We start from the raw sequence: 17569 nt of genomic DNA on the forward strand, positions 1-17569 counted from the left end.
ACGACCTGCTATATGACATTCTCAAAGCAATAGATACAAGCCAGGATGGCCGAATACAGTATTCCGGTGCGTTGACATCCTCTAGATCTAGTAGTAGAAATGCTGACCATGGCGTGGGGGGAGGCCAGAATTCTACTCCTTCGTTAAACAGGCTGAAAATCAGCTATGGCGGCTCTTCCAAGCTATCGACCACGACAAAAACGGCCATCTCGATAAGCAGGAACTGAAAGATGCATTCTCCAATGCTGGCTTGACCGTACCGAGCTCCAAACTAGATCAGTTCTTTGCCGATGTAGACACAAACAGAGACGGGGTCATCAGCTTCGACGAGTGGAGGTATGCCTTTTCGTATACACCCTCATTTATCCACTGCCACCACTACGCTGCTAACACACCAGAAGAGACTTTCTCCTCTTTCTCCCCGACACCCATAACCTCCGTTCCGTTATATCGTACTACTCCGCAACCGGCACCCTCAATCCCGAAGGAGACGTGCACATTAACAAGACTCTGCAAGGATCAGGTAGTTATAGCTCCTCAACCCCCCCAGTTTTCCTTCCATCCATTCCACCGCGAGTTCAGCCTCCATCACACCAGTCCTCCCCAAGACATATTCCCTCCACCTTCACCACAACTCCCGCCTGATCCAGCCCAATACACACACACACCGAGATCTTTTGTTTTGCGCCTCCTTATAACGACCACCATAAAATAGATCAGGGATTAGAAGTGGAACTAGAGTTCATCACCGTCCCTTCTCTCGTCAGATTATGGCTGTCGTACCGCTACCTAGAAGAAGTATTGACCGAAACCACCCCCCATGTAGGCTACTTCCTTGCCGGCGGGATGGCCGGCGTTGTCTCCCGAACCGCTACCGCGCCTTTTGATCGGTTGAAGGTCTACCTCATCGCCCAAACAAGTACGAACAGCGCGAAGAGTGCAGCCATCAACGCAGTCAAGGCCGGTGCGCCGGTTAAGGCCGTGGGGTGGTTGTCTTGGCCTATCGTCGAGGCCACAAAGGAGCTATGGCGTGCTGGAGGCATCAGGAGTCTTTTTGCCGGTGCGTTTCTCCCCATCTCTATGCTCAGTGTAGAGCCGTATAGTCCCTGGTCCTGGCGGACAATTGACCATAATAATGCATAGGAAATGGCCTGAATGTCGTCAAGGTCATGCCCGAGTCAGCTATCAAGTTTGGTGCATACGAAGTGAGCTTTTCTGCACCACCTCCTGCATGCCTGCATGCACAACTTAGCTGACTTATTTCAGGCTTCAAAACGCTTTTTCGCCAGTCTTGAAGGCCATGGTGACACGAAGAATTTGCTACCCATCTCACAATTCCTATCCGGTGGCATTGGTGGCATGATTTCCCAGTATGGATCCCTGTGCCACAGCTATTTTCTAATCCCTGCACAAAACAAATGCCACTAACTAACAATTCTAGATGCTGTGTCTATCCGCTTGATACCTTAAAATTGTAAGGCTGCCAATATCACCGCTTTTCTTTAGTTTCTTGTCCCTAACCCACCCCCTTTAGCCGCATGCAATGTGAGACCGTACAAGGTGGCCTGCATGGCAATCAACTTATATACTCCACTGCCTCTAAAATGTGGCAAACAAACGGCATATCAGGCTACTTCCGAGGTCTCCCCCTCGGCTTACTGGGGATGTTCCCATTCGCCGCCATCGACCTTATGACTTTCGAATATCTAAAATCAACCCTGGTATCACGCAGTGCGCGACTAGCTCACTGCCACGAATCTGACGTGCAGCTAAGCAACTTCTCAACTGGAGCCATCGGCGCATTCAGCGGTGCATTGAGCGCGTCCATTGTTTACCCACTTAACGTGCTGCGTACTCGGCTCCAGGCCCAGGGTACCGTGCTGCATAAGCCCACCTACACCGGCATTGTGGACGTGACTGTACGCACAGTGCGGAGCGAAGGTGTCTACGGTCTCTTCAGAGGACTAACTCCAAACCTGCTAAAAGTCGTCCCGTCTGTATCAATCAGCTATATTGTCTACGAAAACTCAAAGCGGTTATTCGGTCTATCTTAACGATCTCGGAATTCCACAATTCACGACCCACGACACGTCCATCTATCTACCCACCTATCCACCCTACCTACTATACCCACACTCGGCCTCATTTCCATTCTCATCATGTCGGCCCGACCTGTAAGTTCACTTTACTTCATTTCGTTAGCATATATCCGGCGCGCTTTTCAAGGGCTATGTATATTGTTTGGTTCCTGCTTTTACATGCCATTCTACCATCCTTGTGCTTGGGTACATGCTCCATTTAACCTGGATACTTCCGATTTTTCAACCTATGCAACTGGCTCACTAGCCGAGCCATTTCATTTGTGCCTATTTCCAATCTTGTATCATGACATCTTGTTTATTTAAAAAAAAGATAAAGATAAGAGATATAAAGGGCACTCAGCCGTGCCAATTTGATATGATATGCAATTATATATATGTCCTTCCCGAGGCTGTAGAGCAATCACCTCACCTCACTTCTTGACAGCATTAACCTCCTCATCCTTTTGCATAATATCCGGCAATGGTCCAACAGGAGTAATGCCAAACGGATTAATCTGTCCATGACTCTTGGTATAATGCTTCCTGATATGTTCGAACTGCGTCGTCTCTCCAAACGCCGGGATGTCCCAGTACAAATGCCTCAGCCAGCGATGAATAGCTGGATATCCAGACCTAATATCACGAATATTCGTCTTAAAGTGCTGCACATATACGGGGTCGAAGCGGATGATGGTCGTGAACAGCCTGATGTCTACCTCTGTGATATCTTTGCCGAAGTAATAGGGTGTAGAAGGGGTGTATGTCTTGGCCAGGTGTTCTTCGATTCTGTCGAGGGATGAAAAAAGTGGGGTGATTGATTTCTCATACGCTTCCTGGGTGCTGTTTTTATACCTCGTTAGTAACCACTTGCTCGATTAAAATTGGTGAAGGTAGACATACGTTGCGAATCCACACTTGTACACGCCGTTGTTGACGGTGTCGTAAATCCATTCATTGGCAGCGTCGATATCCTTCTCCAATGCCGCGGGAAGCAGGTCGACGCATTTATACTTGTCGTCCAACAGGCCGTCAAATTCATGATAGAACATGCGAATTATCTCCGAGCTCTATACCTAGCGTTAATAAGGGTACCCGCACCTCAGGAAATAAAGATGGTCTCACCTCGTTGCTGACGATCTGTTTCGTCTTCTTGTCATATAGCGTCGGCACCGTGAAGCGGCCCTTGTACTCTGGGTCAACGGAGAAGTAAATCTCACGCAGATGAGAGTACCCATTCAATGGTTCGGCCGTCACATTTTCACCGGGCACATTCTCATCAGGGGTAACGAATCGCCATCCCTTCTCTCCCATATGCCAATGGACAGCGGTGTAGGGGATGATATCTTCCAATCCCTTCAACTTCCTCGTGATAAGGGTTCTATGAGCTACAAACAGTCAGTACAAGTGTATTATGCGAATTGAAGCGATATTCCAACGTACCCCATGGACAAGCATAAGAGACGTAGAGATGATATCTGTCTTTCTCCGGCGGGAACTGAGCTCCGGGCTTGCTGGAGATCCAATTCCTAAACGCCGACTGTCCGCGCTTGAATTCTCCGGACTTGTCATCTGGATTCACCCAGGAAGTGATCTTTACGTCGTTTCCGGTCTGTCAAAGGTCAGTATCATCCTTCTCCCTAGAATCCTGCATAGGGCTATCTACTACGAACCGCCATGCTGCGAGTTGATATCGATAAGAACTTCTTGGCTGACGTCAGCGGGGTAGAGGGCGCTTTGAGCGTGTAGATCAGGTTGAAGCTGATGATGGGACGAAGGGCAGAGATCATAGCATGAAGAGGAGATGAAGAAAGGGAGTGAGATTGAAGATATCGAGAGGGAGGAACCTGATACCTTATATACTTGGTTGCTGTCAATTTACTTTTATCCAACTATTTAACAATCTTGGACGAGGGGGAAAGGCCGAAAGTCTAGACGTGATGACAAATGCTCGAGTAATGCTTATTTTGCTCGCTTCGTCCGGATGTTTTAAGTTGTTTCGCTTACGGCTCCATGACTGAGCATGGTGGAAGCATTATACATCCAGCTGTTATATGTAGAGGCGTACAAGGTGCTTGCGGGATCGATATGGATAGAATATTCTATTACTCTGGCTACTATTCGGCCAGAAGTGACCTATCTACGGTTCATCCTTAGGTACATGGAGCAATAAAGCATGCAATAAAAGCATGTGCAAAAACGACTCCTTTTTATCTGGGTTTCCCATTTTCATTCATTGTTTTTCTTTTGGTCATTTGATTAAGGAGCTACTTGTCAAGCTTGAGCATGACATAGGGAGCTTCGACTTCCTCACCATCGGGAGTCTCGGGGTGTATTTCAATAATCACGCTCTTCTGGTGTTCAGGGATCGGCTTGCGGCTGATCTCTGCAATCAGCTTGCTCATCCTGTTTAGGGAGACGTTAGTAAATCGTATCTTAAGTGCTTAATTAGGCCAATTACTATTTTGAACTTACTTCATGGGCAGACGATCCTTGACCTTTGCAGGTGGGTAGAAACTGGCATATAGCAGGCTGACGCCAGAGCTGACCATAACAATCTCTAGACCCTGCTTCTTGAAGTGGTCCAGGAACTCCTGGAGGGTGACATCGTCAATCTCGAAGCGGTCCCACAGCTTGTCCAATACAACTTCACCGTTTGGACCGTTGTACTTGGTCTTGGGGCTGGCAATCGGCTCACTGAAGCCAAAGAAGGGAAGCGCAAGGTTGATGAAACCATTCTTGTATCTCTCGATATTCTGGTTGTTGTCAATGACCTTGTAAAGCTCGAGGATCACCAATCCAGTCACCAGGGCAGTGGTGGTAGCAATAGCTGGAATAATCTTTCCAGCGATGAACTTGGTGTTGTGCCTATCGGCGGGCTCAATCTCATAGTTCTCTGCACGCAGGTTGCTGGCAGCAGTGATGAAGTCGATATGGTGGTTTGTGTCGTCATCCTTTTCAAACTCGACCGGCTCAAGTTTAAATCCGGCCAGGGTCTTTGGGTCGGGAAGAGAGCTGACGAGCTTGTTGATTTCTTCATTGTCATCAAACGAAGTTGGCTGTGCCTCCGGTTCTTCATTATCATCGGCTTGAATCTTAACACCAGATGAAGGAGTGAATTCTGGAATGATCATATCATCAGTCACCTTGCGGTAATGATCCTTATCAACACCAGGGTTCTTAATGTTGTAGTTGAAAGCATGAAGATTGGCGGCAGCAATGATATATGCAAGGTGGGTATCATTCTTGGAGTCAAACTTCAATGGGGTTGGAGCGCGCTTTGGTCCAGACCAGAAAGGAGCACCGCTAGCAGTGACTGAGTCTCGAGGGAAGTTAAATAGGAGCTGTTGAATGGCGTTGTTGTAGTACTTCTCGAACTGGTGTCTGGCCCAGACAATACAGTCATCGAAACTAAGAGGTTTCTCGGTAACCAGGAAATCCCGGAGGTTCTCCAAGGTCTGCCTCTCAGATCCACCCTGCTTCAAGGTACGCTCAATGTAGCCTGGCTGTGTAAGATATTGGTTTACAACCTCGGGCGGTCCGGCAAATAGAGACTCGAAGATATCTCTCGCCCAAGCAATAGTATGCTGAATCTGGTTGGGGAAACTTCTCAGAGTGCACATTGGGAAGGACTTCTCCGGTGGGTCGTGGGAACTGGAGTATGACTCGGTGAGTCGTGGAATGATAACCTGAGTGTTTCCCTTGGTACCGAGGGTACCGCTCTCAAGCAAGGGCTTTCGGAAGAACACACAGCGTCTGTCAACGTATGTACGGGCGTCAACATTGTCAAGGGCGTTAGTAACTCCGTCAAGCTTGGCCCAGAAGTCTTCGTTGAAAATATGTTCGGAGTCGGCGCCAACTCGTTCTTTCAGGGCGGTAATCTTTCCCTTGAGGTCAGGATTCATTGCCTGAACAGCGGCGGCAGCACAATCACTCTTCAGCTTTCCAACATCAGTAGTACGGAAGAGGAATTGTCGGTTAAGGTTACTCTTTTCAATTTGGTCCATATCCGTGACGGTGATCTGACCCCCAGGACCCGTGCTGAGACCGATCATGGCCCAGTTCTTGAGCATCTCGCAACCGATTGCACCAGCTCCAACAAGGAACTCGTTGATGTTTGCCAGCTTATCTTGGAATTCCTGGCCGAAAACAGCGATTTGACCGTCATATCTTGAGTTTCTTGGAGCACAAAGTTCCTCAGATCTCTTGATTGTGGTTGGAAGTGACTCCAGGGAGTCAAAGTACATCCACTGGACAATTGGGTTGAACTTGCCGGAGACAGCTTTCAAGACCTCCTGAGCGGCCAGTCCACCGAAGAAAGCAGCCATGGGGGACAGGTCTCCCCGAGCCTGGTAACTCAATTCACGAATAAGTTTCTCGTCAATCTCAACCTTATCCTCGCCTTCGCCAGCAAGCTTCTGGACAAGAGCAATGACCTCCTTTGCATCTCCTTCATGATGAGGCCGGGGAAGTTGATTCTTGTGAGTTTCGGCGAACATGTGCAGCGCCTGGATACCAAGATGGATCTGGGCTGGTCGGTCGAATTTGGCAAAGTCGGAGATGACAAGTTCCGGCTTCTTAAGCTGTTCACTGAATGGTTGGAAGTCAATGAACTTAGGCATCTTGACCTGAGTATAACGGCCGCCACTTTGATAAGTTCCGAGTCCGCTCACGTCTCCAATGGAGAAGGTAAATGGTCCCTTAACTGTAACCTTCCTAGGCTCTGAGTTATTGAGGGCTTCCATTCCACGAACTTCAGTGAAGGTGACATAATCTCCATCTTCAAATCCGTGTCTGGTATCATCAAGAGCAGAGACCAGCCCTTCCTCGTTGATTCCGGCAACAATTCCAGTCAATGGGTTCTCGCCTGTAGCATCTCCGACTGTGAAGTTCTTGCCAAAGTCGGTGAAGATATAACCGAATAGGCCAAATGTATCGACAATAACCACATATATCCCGTTCTCATGGCAGAATTCGGCAATTAGTTTTTGATCTTTGAGAGTTGTGCTGGTAAGAACCACGATCTGGAATCCCTTTAACTTCTCAAGGTCCTCAGTAAGGCTCTGCCCAGGGAGAACAGAAACTGGAGTATAAGCGTTGAGCTCTGCAACACGGGGAGCCGTAACTTCAGCTCGAGGTTTGCCAACATGCTCTGGTGTAAGGAAGAATTGCGAGGAGAGGTCGGAGATGGCGGCAGGTGCGGGGTCAAATAGGGTCAGTGATTTAACGCCAGCCAGGGCGATGTTCTTAGCTATTATATTGGTTCCCAGTTAGTTATATGCACTTAAAGATCTGAATTCCGAGAATACACACCTATCTCGACACCGAGACCTCTTAGACCGACGATAAGAACGTTTGATGAACCCATCCGCTTCATAGCTTCGTGTCCAAGGACATATCTAACAACATGGTAAGTCTAGTCCTTCTCAAAACCAGCAAAATAAATACCTACAGCTGTCTGCTATAGAGTGATTCATCGATCTCCCCATGTTTGACCTTCTCCACCAGCTCCGGGCTATCCACCTGCATCTTGGTGTCCTGTAGAAAGAGTAAGATGTGTTAGTCAGAATCTTGGAGGACGAGAAACGTAGCAGAAACTGCAGAAGCTGTAGCAACAGCGGGATATGTAATATATGCCGGCATTCCAGTGATACCACAACCCAGAGGGGAATAATAAGCATGAATAAGGGAGCTCACAGTCATGATTTTCTTGTCGTTTCGATCTACTTGACTGTTGGAGGCCTTGCGTTTCCGAATTTCCAGGTCACTGGCGCGAGAGGAAATTGTGAACGACGAAGGTGAAAGCCTTGCCAGAGAGCAAGGCCTTCGATGTGGGTTTAGAAGTGGAGGATGAAGGCCTTCACGGCGTCCCCCTGCGGGTGTCTATAGAGATGCGGGGAGGTTGGAAGTAGTAGTTTGTAGCTGGTAAGCAGCTGGAATCTCAAGCTACCGGCTCGAGAAGAGGCTCTTTTATAAGGGAAAAGCAAATAACAGGGTAAAAAAACAGCTGTAATATCTCCTGCGGCGTCGAGCGAGCGTCTGTTGTCTTCCTGATATTCAGCGAGTTGACGTTTCTTTTCTGTTGTTTCTTCGACTTTCGCTGGGGCTTTTGATGACGATGCTGAGTCAGCAAGGCAGAAGTTGGTCAAGATGCCAAAAGTCAAGGAACGGAAGTCGATATCAACTTTCGGAGAGAGAGACAAGGACGGGACGACGGGATGACCGGCTCATGGCGGTCTTTGTCAGGGTCCTTAGGAAGGTGACTGGCTGTATTGCACGACGTTCAGCGGTCAAGATGGGCCGGAAAGAACATGGCTAAAAGGGCCGTAGCTGGAGCTGTTCGATGGTCCTTAACATCCTATTGTTCTGTACCATGGATATAACATATTCAAAATGCTAACATCGATAGCTTGCTTTTTGTTGATAGACTGCCTTCGCTTGCGTCTGGTATATACCATTCCAGCTGTAGGAAGCTGACCAGCGTTTACACCACGACACGAACGATATACCAGCACCGAGCCAGAAGAGATTTATAATGAGGGATAGTTACCGACAGCCATGTATTACCGCACTCTCAGGGAAACTATATCGTTTGCGACTGCAGCAGACGTCAGCCCAGTTCGATATCGGGAAGCCATGCGGCTCTCTATTCTGGGCTTCCATATATTGATCCACGTTACCATGTACTCTGATGTGCATTTATCTGACTCAAATATTCTTATCTTCCTGCTCTCCGTAACCATGCTAGCTGCGCAAAGTATTACAATTTATTCTACTATCGTGTTGTGCTTGGTTGATGTCGCTGAACTATTTATATTTGCGGCTAAAAATAAGCTTTACGCGCTTTATTCTTATTATTGGACCAAAAAGTGACAGCAAACGCCAAATACAAACAACAACATACAGCCTTCAACACCCTTCGAACATATCGCAAGAAATGCGAATATAGAATCCCCAGAATACTCCTGGATGTGTCGATTCGAGCTTCTGGGCTGCTGTATTTTGTTTTGGCACCGTTTGAAGTCGGCTTGGAGGGACGAGGTGCCTCCAAGGTACTATCGCCACTTTACATACCTATACTCCTCTACGCGATAAATAGTGATTTATCCCACAGCTAACTCCCATCACTCATCAGGTCTAAGGATTTCCCGGATGCAGAATGCTCCACGAGATCCTCCTCTCCCTGTCCGGTCAGCCGTCCCCTATCTTCGAGCAGTCAGCGAAGGACCGCGGAGCTTCCCAAGATGGTTTTCCACTCCTCTCGCCCCAAGAAAAGGCACTGCTCGAACCAATTGCGCGTTTAAGCCAACTTCATAGCCTGTTGAGAGCGCATGCGGAGATTATATCTTCCTCTCACCCATCGACTGTCTGCCGTGCTGTTTCCACGACCATATCTACGGAGTATTTGGGCAATTTTCAGGAAAAGATACTGGAGGTGGAACAGGCGATACTCGGGAGAGATGCAGGCTATGTCGGTGGTTATGGGATAGTACCGCTCTCCACTATCGTAGGAGAGTTTTTCCCATGGGTGCGGAAGCTAGAGTGGCTTTGGGAGACATCACAATTTATGCTTCCGTACGTGGACGAGAACGCAAAGTCGAAGGGGACACATGTTGGAAAGGGATGTACGGGAGCTGCTCTCCTCGACTACCTTCGAACAGAGTCGCAGACTGGATACACGGATGTGGAGGAGATATCCCTCGGCCTTATCAGAGCTGCCGAAACAGCCTGGATGCGACAACTCTCCGTTTTCATACTATATGGACAACTTCCGTCTCTAGGACGAGAGGACTTCTTCATTCAGGAAAAGCTGTCAAATGGTGACCGGCGCACTAATACGGCAGACTTTATACTTCGACCCGAGCTCGTTCCCAAATTCGTATCACGTCCGACAGCTACCTCCATCTTATTTGTTGGACGGTCCTTATGTCACATACGTGCTCGAGGAAAGTTTCCGGCCGGGGAGGAAGCGAAACATTCATCTTCTCAAATGACACTTCACGGGGAATTCATCCGATGTCTCTCCTCGTTATCATCCCCCATATCAATGATTAACCTGGCTAACGCGGTATCGGAAATACGACTTGCTCTTTCTCATACAGTTCTCTCGCAACTCCTGCCACTACATAAAATAATGGAGGTGCTATCATTATTGCACAACTTTCTCTTGCTCGGGAGGGGCGAGTTTGCCATGGCTCTGGTGTCTCATGCAGATGAAAGGATATCAACCAAACACAAACGAACCTATCAGGCTACCTCGATAGAAGAAACTATGGATGTCCTAACCCTCAAAGAAAGTGAAGTGGCTACGGTGCTTACCCAAACATGGACAGAATTGTACTCAATTCCTAACGCCGAAGACCCAGTGGATGACGAGCTGGATTTGGCCCGATCTCTGTTACGACTTTCAATAGAGAAGGACTCGTCGATAAGCAAGAATATGAGGTCTGCGAACCAGGCCCTTTCATACATATCCGATGTTAACTTTTCTGACATTTTGCTCGGCTCCCCAACAACCTTATCTCTCCATGTCAACCCACCCCTGGACCTCTTTCTTGCTCCATCGGATATGATTATCTATTCCAAGATCCATTCATATCTGCTAGGCATCCGCCGCGGACAGATGCGACTTGGTGACTTGTGGAAACGAACATCTCTTAGACGGGTTCATCCTTCGCCATGGGGCCCACCAATGAGTAACAAACCCGGCGGTCAGGCAAACCTCAAGGTGGGCAGAGAAAGACAGAAGAAACGGGCTGCTTTGATGCGTCGCGTTTGGGCTTCTGGAAGTGCAGCCTTGTTTGTCTTCTCAGAGCTCGGTAGTTATCTCCAGGGCGAGGTAATTGGCAGCTCCTGGCGTCATTTCAACGCCTGGCTAAATGGCGGTCGCCCTCAAAGTTCATATGGACAAGGCTCTCGGCCTGGAACTGCGTCTTCATCCAATAATACCTTTTATCATTCCCATGATCCCGAAACAATAAACATTGCACATCGCACCTATCTTACCCACCTAGTTCAATCCCTTTTCCTGACGGACGTCCCATTTACCCGTACCCTACGGTCCCTGATCTCGCATGTCGACCGCTTTGTCTCCCTCCTTGGCCAACTGCAAACAATTCAGCAGAATTTGGACCTTGAGACAGACGAAGGTGTCTTTGACTCACTGCAAGACTATGCCCAGGATGAGACAAGAGTATGGGCTGAAGTATCGGCTGCACGTACCAATCTGGAAAGCTCCATGACGGAATTGATTGCTAGGTTACGTGATATAGATGATCACCGTACCACAAAAGGAACTACCTCACTTGATATCAGCACCAGGCATTCACTCCCAGAACTTCGTTGGGTCAAAGGAAACGAGGAGACAATGCGTGGCAGGCTTGATAATAATGTTTTTGTGCCGTGGAGAGCTGCGGGGGTAGATCGACTGCTTATGAGGCTTGAATTCGGCGGGGCTAGTGCCGAGGGTCATGGCGCGGATACGCTCGATTTTGGTGGAAATACGGTATTTGCGGAATAGGGGCTCAGTGTCATGGCTATAGAATCGTTTATTTGGCGTCTTATAAAGGGGGAAAGGAGGAAAGGTATTCCAGATGGCGGATTATAGTCTACGTGGTACGAATGAAATATGAATTTACTTGATAGCCATTTCTATTCATCCTCTTTCTACACACCGATAGAAGAATGAGAGCAAGTCTAGAACCGAGCTCATGCATAAACCGAAGAAAAAAAATAATCATAATCGTGATATTTGGGTATCTGAAACGCTTGATCTTCCAAGATAACTCGCAGTATATATATAAGGAAAACGCAGAAATGGGAGGTTTATATAATATATACGAATCGAGGTCGAGATGTCTTCTCCATAGCAGCCGGCGACTTTGAAATACCAGGTCCCATAAGCCTGTCAGTTGCTCCGTCCCGCTCTTCTGTACGGAGCATAGCATCTTCTTCGCAATCGAGGGCGGTTTCTCCTCTAACCGCCGATGCAATACCAGCTGCATCAGCTAGGGCCTGCCTGTTTTCCCGTTGAAGTAGGATTCTTAGGGAAAATGCAAGGATTGCAACTAGGAGCATGAATAAAGAACACACCATCATGCCCTTGATATACCATGGTCCGTCGGTATCAGGGTACAGTCTTGTACCGATCAGGGGTCCGCACTGACCGACAACATTGAGAATAGCCATACCGGTACCTTTACCTTCGCCTGCAGGTTTATTATCCATGGTCCAGGCTATGATGATAGTGATGGCGGAGAAGAAACCAGCTGCAGCGGGGTAGAGGCATACATATCTAATCAGGATATGGACTGAGGTGGGAAGATGGGAGTGGAAGTAACCGGTGAGGGCTATAGTGAGGTATGTAGCTGATGAGATAAGGGCGAGAATAATGAGGTAGAAGCTGCGGCTTCGGTGACGGTCTGACAGAGACGCAGTTATCAGGACTACCACGAAGGCGAAGAGGTAAGGAGGTGCGGAGAGAGCTTGAGATGTGAGCTTTGAGTACCCCATGCTAGATGTTGTTAGCAGTTGTCTCTTGTGCACTCAGGGGTATCTGACATACTCATGTAATATTGTCGGCAAGAAGACCGGGAGAGAGCTGAATGCTACGTTGCAGCTGAGAAACATGAACTATTCAGAGGTTAGTAAAACGCAATATAATGAAGGTATCGGTTGGATTAACATACCGCAGTAAGGTAAGACTTAGGATCACAGAGCGTTCTACCAACTTCTCCCCAATCAAATCTAGTCTTCTTGATCTCATGCTTTGGCTTTCCAGCCTTCAGCCTCAATTTAGCGACCTTCCGCTCTCTGGGTGTGAGATATTTTGCCTTTCCGGGACCATCAGGGATATAAGACCAGGCAATGAACGCGACAATGATGCTGGGAAACCCTTCGTACAGGAACAATGCACGCCACGGAGCAATTGGTCCGTTTTCGCTCACCCATACGATAAACCAGGCTAAGGATCCGGCAAAAGAGGTCGCTAGGGGAGCAGCGCATAATATCATCCCTGTACGAAAAGCGAGTTCTTCACGCTTGTAAAAGAAAGACAGGAAAAAAGGAACACCTGGTGAAAAGGCAGCTTCCGAGACACCGATCAGAGCTCTCAGGAAGACGAGCTGCCAGAATGATGTAACTAGACATTGCATTGAGGCAAGGACTCCCCAGGAGAAGACGCAGATGGGTATGTATATGTGCGCTGGAAGGATCTTGTACATCAGAGTCATCCATTCGAAGCATATGTAGGTGATATAAAAGGCTGTAAGAGCCCATTCGTACTGGCCGGAAGAAAGGTTCAGGTCGTCCACAAGTCCTGCGATTCGCGCATTTCCAATATCTACCACATACATCGATTAGTCCATATACCGGCACCCCAGGATAAGAAAAAAGACTCACTTGACCGGTCAAGGAACGATAGCAGATATAGGAATGCCAGGAACATGGTCAATCGTCTATCGAATTTCCTCACAACTTGTCTCTCCTCTTCGATTGTATATGAATTCAACGAATATGAAGCCATCTCGAGGTCATCTTCCACCTCACGCCCCGGGTTATCCCTATAGCGTTCATTCCCGGAACGATCCAACTCGTTATCATCTCGGTCTCGTTCATCGTCGGCTTCATCTTCTCGAGAAGGTGAAATGCCCGGTCTATCATCTTCGTTCGGTATTTCTGTCTCTAGCCGTTTTAAACCCACTCCACGCCCTGACAGGCTGGTAGAGGTAACATCTTCATTTGCCCAGCCCGTCGAACTCGAGCCAGGGGTTAGCATTGACTCAGAGAGAATGTCATCGGTGCGGGTGCCTTCGATGTGCGACGGAATCGCCAAGGGTCGAGTGGATTTGGTCATGTTGATATCGCCTCCAGCTCCGCCATGCAGGTCGTTCGGCTCATCGGCGTAGATACTGCGTATCCGGCTCAGTCAGTCGTGTGAAGCGCAGCAACTACTCCGCGATATACATCCCCTTCTCTCACGGTTGAATGGGGGGTGAAGAATAGTATAAATACTTTGGCGGTTTGATAACTAGTTCGACTAACTAACTACTCCGTACTTTCTATATTTTTAGCTCGCCCGAATCACCTCATGTGACTCCGTGTTGATCCCTCTGCCTGTCTTCACTTTTGGTGCCCACGGCCTTGCACTCCGCATTTCGGGGTTAAGTTAATAATGAAAGGGCAATGTGTGCATCGCGATTGGAAGGCTAGAGGCAGAAAGGGCCAAGGGACGAGGAGGCGACTTGCTCGGCTGTTCGGCGTCTTCAGCTCACGGCACAGTTTAGGAGTCAAGCAGAGTCAAAAAGGGGAAAAGGCTGACTGAAGGAAGAATTGCTCAGTAATTCGATATGGAATGCTAGTTTGCGCTATCATTTGCTGGGCCGAGCAGTCAGTTAACCACCAGACTTGATCACCAGGAGCGTCATCATCTCCATCCTGCAGTGTGACGCATGAGCAGCCGGACCCCCTAACTACCATGCATCAAGTTACCCATTCCAGCCGGATGTTAAGGTGTCTCCATCAACCCCATCACCGTACATGCATAATTTCGTAACTATTCCGCCCCTCCGTTGATCACTGACTCATGAGAGAAACACGGTAGTTGTCTATTTGACAACCTCTCCTAGTTGGCCCTGTCTCGGGGAAGCAGGTAGGTTGCGTCCGTAAGGCCGTGGAGTATGTTTCCCCGGGGTGAAGTGCCTCAACTATGGCCGGTAGCAGTCGGCCTGTCCACGGACTCCCCGTCGACGTCGGCGTGAAACACGCGGTTTGCCCACAGAAGTTGAACACCGACCGCTACTGCTACTACGGCGGGCTGAGTAGTCGACAGTTCCCTTGTCCGACATATCAAGTGACCGCTTTTTCCCTCTGTTTACCTCCCCCATCTCGCGCTGGGCCATTCTGGAGGCTTGTTTCAATACGGGGATCATGTAGTGCGTTGGGTCATGATCACGAAGATGACGAAGTAGGTTCTCTGCGCTGTCACCCACGAGTTTTGCCGTCTTTGTGCTCTTAATTCTGGCATGTTCAAGCTGAGCCGTGGCGAAAGCTATAAACATATTGGCAAGGCTTTGATCCAACTCCCGGATGGAAGCACTAGGAGGCGGTGTCAAGGGATCAGACGTCCCTTGTTGCTGGTGATTAGTCTGCCTGCTCCCGAAAATAGGTGTCGTGGCATCGGTCAGAGCGTGGTCAAGGGCTGTTTCCTTTCTCCATCCAGTAACTATCAAAGTCATCAAAGTCAGTGTTTGCTGTACTTTCAATGGGTGTACTACGACTGATGTTGAACATACCATGGCCAAGAATAGCGCGCAGAGCAATATTCTTGCTAAACAACGCGTCCAGTCGTCCCATATCATCGTCCTTCCTGATACCCAATATCTCATCTTTGAACAGTTCGATGGCTCCGAAGTGAGATAGACTGCTCCCGTTGTCGGTGAGTATTAGCAACGCCTTGTCGTATACTGTGATTTGGCAATCCTCGAAGCTTTGCGAGCGCGTTTTGATCAGGCCAATATGGTATTCAAACACATGGTTAAAGAGCTCCCTGTACCCAGGAGTCTTTGACAGGTGGATGACTGTTCTGGGTGTCTTGATGGCCTGATATTTGTGAACAAGGATATATACTTCCTTGTCAAGACTAGTCAGTCTATTATCCTCAGGCTTGATGCATTCAAAAGCCATATTTGATAGTCCAATTTATATTAATGCAAAGCTGCTTTCAAGATATGGTACAAGGTGATATCAAGAGGGATTGTTGCGTGTGTTTGCTTGGGTAGGCTGCTAGTTAAAATGGTCATAGTAAAGTGTATAGGACAGTTCAAACTGCAGGCGGCTAGATAGGATGCGGGAAGTTCCGTCACCTCACTGGCTTTCCAGTAAATCTCATATTTATATTGCCAAAATAGTCCAAAAGGGTAAACATACTGGTATTATGTATAAAGTCCAAATCCTAAACTACAAGAGAGTCAAGTACAAGCCCCAGGCTCCTGACTAGGCTATTAAGGCAGGGAAACAGCACTAATGGCTGTAGAGTATATATAAACAGTGCCAAAGAAATAAGGAAAAACGAATCATCACGTAGCAATCATCATAAACCAAAAGGGAAAAAAACCAAAAAAAAAATTAAAAAAAGGAAGAAGAGCAAACTCTTCTAGTTCCGTTCGTCCCAAAGGCGTTCGATCTCCTTGACTAGGACAGAGACATCGCTTCGCTCGTTGCCTTCACCACAGTCCGTCCACTCACCGCCGTCACGGATACACCAAAACTTATTGTCCACTCTGACGGTACAGCTCTTTGTGACGCCGACATTTGCGCTGTGCTGGAAGCTCTTCCTCATCAGAGCAAGGCCGCTTGGTCCATGGTCACAGTCCTCGTGGCCATCACGGGCTTCATCACCCTCATCGCTCTGGCGACTAGCACACTTGTTCAGGGCGTTGAAGCTGATTCCGTACTCAAGTGCGCAGTCCTGGACTAGAGCGCGGTCAGGGATATCTTGGTATTCGGATATCATGCAGTTGGAGAAACCCAGATATCGAACAACGGGCGTTGTTTCGTAGTTGGGGCAGGACTTGGATTCTGGCGAAGAAGAGGAGCTGGCGACCCGTGGCGGGTACGGAAGGTTGGCTGCGCAGAGCATCAGAATGTTACCTACACACTCTGGTGGACCGTGGCGGCAGGATACAGCGGAGGAGTCTTTAGAAGCTCTGAATAAGTGGATAAGTATATGAATAGTAGTTGTAGCCTGTGGGATGAGAAAGACTTACGATCCGATGAAAGAGAGCTTGAAGTCGACTTTCCGGTGAACCTGCTCCATGGCCGGCACCACTAGGTCGTGCAGACATGACTGCGCATCCGGACACTTGCTCATAATATGTGCTTCAAAGGGTACTTTCTTCGAGTTGTCTGGATCTGTGGTGGTGGAGGTATGCTTGCCATGTCTCGAGCACGCAGCATCCTTCACAGCATCGATGTACTTCTGCGGGAAGTGAGGCTTATGCAGCACAACAAAGACCGTCAAGCACAGAAACACGGCTGTCAAGCAGTGTCTGGCAAAGTTCTTTGCCTTGGAGCTCTTCTGGCCATCCTGCTGGTGCTGAACAGGCGGCGGGATAGTATCATACTTCTCCTTCATATCAACCATAGCTCCGATCTCCGAGATGTTGCTATTCACTAGTGAGTCAGCAAGGCCCTATACAGCTGTATCACACAAACATCCCCGTCTTCATCGCCTGTCTGTATATAATAATAACTTGGCTGATATTGGATCGTCCATCCTTCAGCTTCGTTGACGGCCTCGACGTCGCTTTTCTGACGTTCCTTTGGGGTGATTACGTAATCTGAACACGTGATCCTGGCAAATCCATAGCGGATAAAGTATATTTTGCAGCACTACTATCTTCCATAGAGATATAGTGGCGAATACTAATAAGTACTAATAAAGTACTAATACTAACTAATAATAATATTAATATAGTAGCTACTAAGAATAT

The 17569-nt window shown here is 48.2% G+C and overlaps 7 protein-coding genes across 7 annotated transcripts; 2 read left to right on the forward strand and 5 right to left on the reverse strand.

Annotated features, from left to right (window-relative positions):
• Positions 1-45: 45 nt before the first annotated feature.
• ARB_07428 (uncharacterized protein) lies at positions 46-2054 on the forward strand (the record flags this gene model as incomplete). Its single annotated transcript, XM_003014821.1, has 6 exons — positions 46-66; positions 152-523; positions 721-1060; positions 1144-1205; positions 1267-1370; positions 1535-2054. The coding sequence occupies 6 exons, from the start codon at positions 46-48 to the stop codon at positions 2052-2054; spliced, it is 1419 nt and encodes a 472-aa protein (XP_003014867.1).
• A 458-nt stretch (positions 2055-2512) lies between these two features.
• Positions 2513-4121, reverse strand: ARB_07429 (cell wall organization protein/glutathione transferase (Gto3), putative; the record flags this gene model as incomplete). The annotated part of the gene is made up of 6 exons (XM_003014822.1): positions 2513-2921; positions 2982-3148; positions 3204-3466; positions 3522-3690; positions 3752-3970; positions 4086-4121. The coding sequence occupies 6 exons, from the start codon at positions 4119-4121 to the stop codon at positions 2513-2515; spliced, it is 1263 nt and encodes a 420-aa protein (XP_003014868.1).
• A 224-nt stretch (positions 4122-4345) lies between these two features.
• On the reverse strand, positions 4346-7607 carry ARB_07430 (uncharacterized protein; the record flags this gene model as incomplete). The annotated part of the gene is made up of 4 exons (XM_003014823.1): positions 4346-4484; positions 4554-7329; positions 7392-7477; positions 7531-7607. 4 exons carry the CDS (start codon positions 7605-7607, stop codon positions 4346-4348), a joined length of 3078 nt encoding a protein of 1025 aa, XP_003014869.1.
• Positions 7608-9237: 1630 nt separating this feature from the next.
• ARB_07431 (uncharacterized protein) lies at positions 9238-11598 on the forward strand (the record flags this gene model as incomplete). The annotated part of the gene is made up of 1 exon (XM_003014824.1): positions 9238-11598. The coding sequence occupies one exon, from the start codon at positions 9238-9240 to the stop codon at positions 11596-11598; it is 2361 nt and encodes a 786-aa protein (XP_003014870.1).
• A 305-nt stretch (positions 11599-11903) lies between these two features.
• ARB_07432 (MFS transporter, putative) lies at positions 11904-13932 on the reverse strand (the record flags this gene model as incomplete). The annotated part of the gene is made up of 4 exons (XM_003014825.1): positions 11904-12591; positions 12643-12710; positions 12767-13419; positions 13479-13932. 4 exons carry the CDS (start codon positions 13930-13932, stop codon positions 11904-11906), a joined length of 1863 nt encoding a protein of 620 aa, XP_003014871.1.
• Positions 13933-14782: 850 nt separating this feature from the next.
• ARB_07433 (uncharacterized protein) lies at positions 14783-15761 on the reverse strand (the record flags this gene model as incomplete). The annotated part of the gene is made up of 2 exons (XM_003014826.1): positions 14783-15300; positions 15371-15761. 2 exons carry the CDS (start codon positions 15759-15761, stop codon positions 14783-14785), a joined length of 909 nt encoding a protein of 302 aa, XP_003014872.1.
• A 469-nt stretch (positions 15762-16230) lies between these two features.
• Positions 16231-17268, reverse strand: ARB_07434 (uncharacterized protein; the record flags this gene model as incomplete). The annotated part of the gene is made up of 2 exons (XM_003014827.1): positions 16231-16672; positions 16844-17268. Coding segments are annotated over 2 exons (867 nt in total), but the record flags the coding sequence as incomplete, so codon positions are not given.
• Positions 17269-17569: the final 301 nt, after the last annotated feature.

This window comes from Trichophyton benhamiae (genome assembly GCF_000151125.1).
Source record: "Trichophyton benhamiae CBS 112371 chromosome Unknown contix00378_25.r1.exp, whole genome shotgun sequence".
Classification (NCBI taxonomy): Eukaryota; Fungi; Ascomycota; class Eurotiomycetes; order Onygenales; family Arthrodermataceae; genus Trichophyton; species Trichophyton benhamiae.